This window comes from Heterodontus francisci, chromosome 37, assembly GCF_036365525.1.
Source record: "Heterodontus francisci isolate sHetFra1 chromosome 37, sHetFra1.hap1, whole genome shotgun sequence".
Classification (NCBI taxonomy): domain Eukaryota; kingdom Metazoa; phylum Chordata; class Chondrichthyes; order Heterodontiformes; family Heterodontidae; genus Heterodontus; species Heterodontus francisci.
In genome coordinates this window covers 22,140,066-22,149,194 of record NC_090407.1, presented here as the reverse complement: position 1 = coordinate 22,149,194, position 9,129 = coordinate 22,140,066, and the positions used below count along the sequence as shown (strand labels likewise).

General features: G+C 42.6%; 1 protein-coding gene across 1 annotated transcript; it reads right to left on the bottom strand.

The window, feature by feature from the left end:
- Nucleotides 1–7,130: 7,130 nt before the first annotated feature.
- On the bottom strand, nucleotides 7,131–8,867 carry LOC137351900 (C-type natriuretic peptide-like). Its single transcript, XM_068016771.1, has 2 exons — nucleotides 8,778–8,867; nucleotides 7,131–7,451 (listed from the first exon to the last, which is right to left on the bottom strand). Exons 1-2 carry the CDS (start codon nucleotides 8,865–8,867, stop codon nucleotides 7,131–7,133), a joined length of 411 nt encoding a protein of 136 aa, XP_067872872.1.
- Between the last annotated feature and the right edge of the window lie 262 nt (nucleotides 8,868–9,129).

Genomic DNA, 9,129 nt, shown 5'->3' with positions numbered 1-9,129 from the left:
AATCCCACACAATCAACATCCTGCGGCTTACCATTGACCAGAAACGAAACTCCATCACTTTACTGAAGATCTGGAGTAGACATATAAATACCGTGGCTCCAAGAGCAGGTCAGAGGCTAGGAATCCTGCGGCAAGTAACTCACCTCCTGACTCCCCAAAGCCTGTCCACCATCTACAAGGCACAAGTCAGGAGTGTGATGGAATACTCTCCACTTGCCTGGATGGGTGGAGCTCCAACAACACTCAAGAAACTCAACACCATCCAGGACAAAGCAGCACGCTTGATTGACGTCTCATCCACAGACATTCACTCCCTCCACCACTGACGCACAGTGTTAGCAGTGTGTACCATATATAAGTTGCACTGCAGCAAGGCTCCTTTCAATGACCTCTACCACCTAGAAGGACAAGGGCAGCAGATGCTTGGGAACACCACCACCTGCCAGTTCCCCTCCAAGCCACACACTAGCCTGACTTGGAACTGTATCGCCGTTCCTTCACTGTCGCTGCGTCAAAATCCTGGAACTCCCTTCCTTACAGCACTGTGGGTGTACCTACCCCACATGAACTGCAGTGATTGAAGAAGGCAGCTCACCACCACCTTCTCAAGAGCAATTAGGGATGGACAATAAATGCTGGCCTAGCCAGCGACATCCACATCTCTTGATTGAAAAAAAAATCACTTGCCCCCTCCACCCCTCCTCACTCCCCAACACTAATACAGTGACCAGCAGTGACCAGGTGGTTGTTACACAACTAACAAGTTAAGTCCTTCCTGGCTATATAACATATACTAGGGATTCTTCATGTAGCAAACAACTTGAATGTATTGTTACCATTTTGTAACTACAGCATATACATATGCCACGTGCAATCCAACTATGGCTCCACCAGTGGGAAATACAGGAGCCTCAGCACAAACTACTGCTGCTCTGCAACCTAATTATAGTAGATACCAATCCTTGTATGTGTGAATGTATGACCTAATAACGAGCCTTCAAGTACCTGTTGTGCCAAACTACAGAATTTCTGCATCAGTTTTATGATTGACATCAGCTCCGTGGAAGGACAGCTTAATGTTTTCGATGTGTCAGTCAAGTGTCATGTGCCAGGTTTACCCTCCAGCAGCTGCTTAATCTAGGTCTTAATGTGAGGGGCTTTGATAAAGAACCAGTTTGTGCACTTTGTCTGTGCTTATTTTTGCATTACAAGGCAGGAAGAGTTCTGGACTTGGTGAGAAAATGGGTGTTTAGATTGGCACTAAATTTCTGTTAAAGTTCTGTCTCATTGATGTTGCATCTTACTTATGCCATGGTGTGTATTATACTGGCTTTGATGAGTATATGTCTGGCTCAGTTGGTAGCACTCTCTCCTCTGAGTATAACATTCTGAGTTTAAGTCCTAAACGAATCGAGCACAAAATTCAAAGCTGATGCGGTAGTGCAGGACTGAGGGAGTGTGGTGCTGTCTTTCAGATAAGATGTTAAATTGAGACTCCATCTGCTTGGTTGGACGTAAAGGATTCCATGGCATTATTTTGAAGAACAGAGGGGTTATCCCTGGTGTCTTGGACAATATTTATCCCTCAATCAACATCACTAAAATATTTGGTTTTTATCACATTGCTGTTTGTGGGAGTATACTGTTGCAAATTGCCTGCCAGGTTTCCTACATTACAAAAGTGACGATACTTCATTTGAGATGTCTGATGGCTATGAAAATCGCTATATAAATGCAAGTCTTCTGACACACTTTCACTGTGTTTTATTGAAGTAAAAGATCTCTGTTCAAAAACAAACCATTTTACATTCTGCATGCAGTGGTATTGCCAACCACCCCTAACTTAGACTTAAGCTGATAGTTGGGCTTTCCCAGGGTCCTTCAGTTGCAATTTCAGAAGAGCACCAAAAATCTGATCTTTCAAATGTACTGCACTGCAACCGTTATTTCATTGCAATTTCAAATGCCTGTCAGGAACAAGTGAAATTGGAGCGGGACAAAATTAACAGTCACATGGACAAGTGTGGATGAATTAAGGAAAACCAGCAGAGATTTGTTAAGGATAAATCATGTTTAACTAACCTGCTTGAGTTTTTTGATGAGATAACAGAGATGGTTAATGAGGGTAATGCGGTTGGTGTGGTGTACATGGACTTGCAAAAGGTATTGGATAAAGTTCCACATAACAGGCTTGTCAGCAGAGTTAGAGCCCATGGCATTTTTATTTATTTATTTGTGGGATGTGGGCATTGCTGGCCAGGTCAACATTTATTGCCATTCCTAATTGCCCTTGAGAAGGTGGTGGTGAGCTGCCTTCTTGAACAGCTGCAGTACTTGGGGTGCAGGTACACCATAGAGCTTAGGAAGGGAGTTCCAGGAACTTGACCTCGAGACATTGAAGGAATGGCGATATAGTTCCAAGTCAGGATGGTGTGTGGCTTGGAGGGGAACTTGCAAGTGGTGGTGTTCCCATGCATCTGCTGCCCTTGTCCTTCTAAGTGGTAAAGGTCATGGGTTTGGAAGGTGCTGTTGAAGCAGCTTTGGTGAGTTGTTGCAGTGCATCTTGTAGATGGTACACACTGCTGCCACTGTGTGATGGTGGTGGAGGGAGTGAATGTTGAGGGTGTTGGGTGGGGTGCCAATCAAGCTGGCTGCTTTGTCCTAGATGGTATCGAGCTTCTTGAGTGTTGTTGGAGCTGCACCCATCACACTCCTGACGTCTGGCTTGTAGATGTGGACAGGCATTGGATAGACAGGAGGTGAGTTACTTGCCACAGAATTCCTAGCCTCTGACCTGCCCTTGAAGCCACAGCATTTATGTGGCTGGTCCAGTTCAGTTTCTGGTCAATGTTAACCCCCAGGATGTTGATAGTGGGGGATTCAGTGATGGTAATGCTATTGAATATCAAGGGGAGATGTTTAGATTCTCTCTTGTTTGTGATGGTCATTGCCTGGCACTTATGTGGCACCAATGTTAATTGCCACTTATCAGCCCAAGCCTGGATGTTGTCAGGTATTGCTGCATTTGGGCATGGGCTGCTTCAGTATCTGAGAAGTCACGAATGGTGCTGAACACTGTGCAATCATCAGTGAATATTCCCACTTATGACCTTATGATGGAGAGAAGGTCATTGATGAAGCAGCTGAAGATGGTTGGGCCTAAGACACTACCCTGAGGAACTCCTGCAGTGATGGACTGGGACTGAGATGATTGATCTCCAACAACCATAACCATCTTCCTTTGTGCTAGTTATGACTCCAGCCAGTCGAGAGTTTCCCCCCTGATTCCCATTGACTCCAGTTTTGGTAGGGCTCCTGGATGCCATACTTGGTCAAATGCTGCCTTGATGTCAAGGGCAGCCACTCTCATCGCACCTCTTGAAATCAGCTCTTTTGTCCATGATTTGACCAAGGCTGTAATAGGGTGATGAGCTGTCAGAACCTAAGCTGAGTGTCAGTGAGCAGATTATTGCTAAGCAAGTGCCACTTGATAGCACTGTCATTGACCCCTTCCACCACTTAGCTGGTGATCGAGGGTAGACTGATAGGGCAGTAATTGGCCGGGTTGGACTTGTCCTGCTTTTTGTGCACAGGACATACCTGGGCAATTTTCCACATTGCTGGGTTGATGCCAGTGTTTTAGCTGTACTGGAATAGCTTGGCTAGGGGCGTAGCTAGTTCTGGAGCACATGTCTTCAGTACTATTGCTGGAATGTTGTCAGGGCCCATAGCCTTTGCAGTAGCCAGTGCCTTCAGCCATTTCTTGGTATCATGTGAAGTGAATCGGATTGGCTGAAGATTGGCATCTGTGATGCTGAGGACCTCAGGAGGAGGCCGAGATGGATCATCCACTCGGCACGTCTAGCTGAAGATGGGTGCAAATGCATCAGCCTTGTCTTTTGCACTGATGTGCTGGACTTCCTCATTGCTGAGGATGGTGATGATTTGTGGAGCCTCCTCCTCCTCTCAATTATTTAATAAAAGGGTCACTTGCAGCATGGATTCAAAAATTGGCCGAGTAACAGAAAACAGTAGAGGTGAACTGTTGTTTCTTAGATGGAGGATGGTATACAGTGGGGATTTCAAGGGGTCAGTGTTTGGACCCTTGCTTTTCCTGATACATATTAATGACCTAGACTTGAATGTACGGGGCACAATTTCAAAATTTGTGGATGACACAAAACTTGGAAGTATTGTGAACTGTGAGGAGGATAGTGATAAACTTCAAGAGGATATAGACAGACTGGTGGAATGGGAGGACGAGTGGCATTTGAAATTTAATGCAGAGAAGTGTGAAGTGGTTCATTTTGGTAGGAAGAACGAGGACAGGTAATATAAAAGAAAGGGTACAATTCGAAAGTGGGTGGAGAAGCAGAGGGTCCTGGGGGTGTATGTGCACAAATCGGTGAAGGTGGCAGGGCAGGTTGAGAAAACAGTTAACAAAGCATATGGGATCCTGAGTACAAAAGCAAGGAAGTTATGATAAACCTGTGTAAAACCCTGTTTCAGCCTCAACTGGAGTATTGTGTCCAGTTCTAGGCACTGCATTTTAGGAACGATTTGGAGGCATTAGGGTGCAGAAAAGATTCATGAAAATGGTTCCAGGGATGAGGAACTTCAGTTATGTGGACAGACTGGAGAAGCTGGTATTGTTCTCCTTAAGGAAGAGAAGATTAAGAGACGATTTGAAAGAGGTGCTCAAAATCATGAGGGATCTGGACAAAGTAGATAGGGAGAAACTTTTTTACATAGCAAGTGGTTAGTATCTGGAATGCACTGCCTAAGAGTGTGGCGGAGGCAGATTAGATCATGGCTTTCAAAAGAGAATTAGACAATTATCTGAAGAAAAAAAATTGCAGCGCTATGGGGAAAAGGTGGGGGAGTAGGGCTAGGCGAGCTGCTCTTGCAGAGAGCGGGCACGGACACGACTGGCCAAATGGCCTCCTTCTGTGTTGCAACCATTCTGTAATTCTGTGTATAGGATGCGTTGTGTTTGAAGTTCTGACTTGACACAAAAAGCTGGATTAAAGTTATCAGCTCTTGTATCCACTTTGAGTTTTATCAGTGTGGAACATAGCTTTCGGCTAGCGGATGGGTCAGAGATCATAGATTTCAACAACAACAATGTCCCAGTATTCGGTTCTATAACTTTATTGGTCCCAATTTCTAGTTGATAAAATATTTGCATTCATTTTTTTTTCTACATTATGACCATTTATATAGAAAACAGAAAAGAGGCTATGAGGTCACTGCGAAAAGTCAGTTTCCAGCTTTGATGTAGAATTTCTAACACTGGAAGGAAGTAAGCATGGGTCTGGAAATGACAGAGAATGACTGGGGGTAAGCCTTGGGAATGTGCTGTATGTTTCCAGTTTCCTGGAAATGTACATTGTAAACACGGTTTCCAAACAAATTTCCGGATTTGGCGTCCATAACAACAGAAGAGCGCTCTGCCCTAATGTTGCTGGAAGGGGCTGTTTGAATTCTCTGGTAACACCGTCCATGCCGCTGGAACATTCAGCTCCCCTGCCCCACAATTATCGTGCACAAAAACATTACTGGTGGTGGCAACAATGTTGAATCGAAGGGCCATTCATATCGAATGCTGCATTTTCGTTTTATTTGAGTCTAATAACAAGGAATGTAAAACAACAATAACATCAGTTACTCTGGAATGAGTACATTATCACTTTTAACATAAAAATTGGTGCGAATGATGGGTTGGCTCATTCGGCGACTTGTATTGCTTTGTGCTTCTATTGCACACCTGCTCAGCAATGGATAACATGAAGGCGAAACATTGCTCTTTAACACATCATCCTCACTAGACAGCAGAGCTTTTCATTTTCTTAAAGATCCAGCTAATTAAAGCATTAGTAAGGGCGAATAAAGGACTTTGTTTATTTTACAACTCTGAGATTATCCTGAAACAAAATTCATCAGCAATAGAAGTGATTGAATAAAATAATATAAAAAAATAAAATAAATATGTATTCCCAATAGAGTATCCGTATTAATTTTATAACAACCTACTTTAAAACCCACATCAGTTGTACCAGAATTCGCATTAGAGCAACCACATGAACATGGAACAGAGACATAAATTTACAAATACATTTCTCTTAAATTAATATAAATAGCTCTTCGTCTCAAAATTATAAAATTCAATAACATTTACACGATCCCATTAAGCATGGTTACTATTAAATTAAACTTGTAAACATTCTACATTGAGTGACTAGAATTTAACATTTGGACTTTGTAGAACATGAGTCGAAAGAGCTTTAGTTGAAGTCAACTGATACGTGGAGAGAGCGATAGGCAGGCTGTTCTTGCAGTCCTGCACTTTCAATGAAGCCCTGTGAAGAAAAAGAGAAAGTCAGTTTGATGTGTGGAAAGCAGACGTTCAGAGTTAATCAATTAATCGTTTGAACACGCAATGTTGAAAAGCGATTTTAGTGATATGGAGAGGATTTGATTCTTACAAACATGTAAATCTTCCTTGAAACTTCCTTTTTAAATCCATTTCGTAAACAATATGTTTACATTGCATTATTTATTGATATTTAATAATCGGATTACACAATTAGTGGACAGTAAAAGGTAATCTTTAATTTAAACTAATTGTATTAAAGGTCCTTAGTTTTAATCGTTTTTATTTGATAAATAAGAGCGAGTCTTTTAAACAATAGCGGAATTCATTCGGCAAACGTCATACTCTGCAATTTAATAAAGTTTTCTGTTTAATGACAAATGAATATGGCGGGTAATTTTCCGAGATTTGCTGACTTCCCTGATTTGTAGATCAATGAAGCTCTAGATACAATCTCAGTCACTGAAAAAAATCAGCAACACAGTCGTTTCCTTGTTATTCTTGCCCTGTTCCACTCTTTCCGATGCTGGCGCAGAACTGCTAACCTGTCCAGTTAGTTTTATTTTACATGTGGTGAACGTGACCACGTCTTTTTGCTAAACCTATCTTGAAGTTCATCCAAATAGCATTTTATAGCCGCTATTTTCACCCTCAACTAAAGTGAAAGTGAATGGTGAAGATGAGATTTCCAATTAGAGTGGTAGACAATAATCGGTGTTACTGTCCAATTAGAAATCTCTTACCTTAAGTTAAATGGTCAGCATCCCAGGTCGCTCATTGCACCAATTCTGTCCAGTTTCACTCCAAAGCATCCTCCTGTAGACCCCTTCTTGCTTCGAGTCTTGAATCTCAGTGGACCGTTGGCGATGTCACTGAGGAGTCGTATCAAGGAGCCATCAGGAACCCTGTGTCTGCTTTCGAGGTCCTGCAAGTTCCAGTCCCAGCTACGTTCCAACTCGGGCTGATCATTTTGCAGGTCGAGAGAGATGCCAGCTGGAGATGTCTCCTCTGCTCCGTTGTCTAAATCTTCATAGGACAGATTGCGCTCAACCTGCCCCTCTAATTGTTTGGTCAAAGTCTGCAAATAAAGGAGGTGGGGAGAGTTAAACTTACAAAGCCTTGAAGTATTTCTTTAAGTAGCGTAAGTATTATACAGGAAAACATGACGTTGTGGGGTTGAACGCAGAGTTACAATGACACGTTGCAACAATGTCAGAAAATTGAACTGTATGTTTGTTGAAGCATTTCATATCCTTCATTAACTCCAGTGTACTCAGTAACGTGTCATTGTATAATGTGCATCTCTAATAATCTGTTCTAGGGAATTTGTTAGTCTTGACCTTTTGATCGATTCAGTGTAAATGAATGTTGTTCCTATTCGCTAGGGAATGTTACATTTCGAAGTTGTCACAAAATAATTCTGCATTTCAAATGTAGTTAAAAATCACGATTAAGCGAACATTGTTCTCATTTAATGGTCAAACTTGATCCCGATATGCTCATTATGTGGTTGGTCATTGGGTATGTCCTACAGTTAATATATAAGCGGATGGGGTTTCATGGTGTTGAATGATAACCGTTTAAGAAAACTTCCGCCTTAAACAGACCTTCAATCCTACTTGGGGATGAGTGATCAAAGCGACCTCTAGGACATGCGATCTTGGTGCATTCAGTAAATGTAACAGCGTGGGAACCTACTTCATGTCTAGAGACTGAAGGTACGAATCTTGCTGCGGGGAAGGGACTCTGGAGCTGGAGAAGTTAGTAATGGGGTCGCACTAAGGCTAAGATAGTTTATCTCGTATAGCCTTAGGTATTCGTCAATATTTGAGGGGTGGACGCAGACTTTAGGTAAAATTCTGGGTAATGTAATTTTTACTGGAAGTACTAAATCGGTATCCCTGACCTGGGTTTTGGATATTGGATGGTTAGTGGCATGGAGAGATCCACAGTTTTGTTATGAGCCCTTTTAATTCTGTTGTCTCGAAAGAAACCAATACAGACAGGATAACTGCGTGCCCGGCCATGAGGTTATACAGGCAGCTTTGTGCATAATACTGACAACACAGACAACACCGGCAGCCTTCCCATAGTAGGTTGGGCATTACGGTGCTACGTGTTTTGGTCAGCTCTTGAGCTGGTTCACCGTTAGCCGTGTACAATGTAAACTCCTTGAAGCTCTGAACGGACCGATTACCAAGATGCTGACCAATGAAGCGCAGTTAAAGTCAATCCTATAAATCTCTATCGGATATTAAAGACACTTCATAGAAATGAGCAGGTCTGTGGTTGGTGGATTGCCAATGAATAATTGTTACACCATCCATTTTACCTTGGTTCAAGGATGAATGCTAAGGAATGCGATGATTGTAGCCTGTAGTGAAGCAGGAGTGTTTCCTCTTACCTGGAAGCTGTTCTGTGGTTTTGGTCTGGCTTGGACCTGGATAACGAAGAATAGCAGGAGTCCCCAGTAGTAAGCTGTGTTCGCGCTCATCTTTGTCAAGTATTCTTTCTTGTCGATCTCTTGCCTTTTCTCTTCCGTTCTTTTCTCCTTCGCTTGGTATTTGAGATCGGCTTCTCTGCCTCAGATTCCGGATTCTGAGACTTTTATCCTTCTCATGCTGACGTCATTTCGCCAAGGATTACTATCCAGAATTAAGTCAGGCATCTTTCGTCACTCCATTGAGACCGAGCCAGGATTGGGAGAAATTCCCTCAATAAGTTTTATTTATGCAAAAGATTAACAATCAGGGATG

Bases quoted from the DNA above. Each gene is read 5' to 3' on its own strand.
- LOC137351900 (XM_068016771.1), bottom strand. From the start codon at position 8,867: ATGAGCGCGAACACAGCTTACTACTGGGGACTCCTGCTATTCTTCGTT. The intron at 7,452-8,777 runs GTAAGAGGAAAC...CTTTATTTGCAG, and splicing joins AACCACAGAACAGCTTCCAG to ACTTTGACCAAACAATTAGA.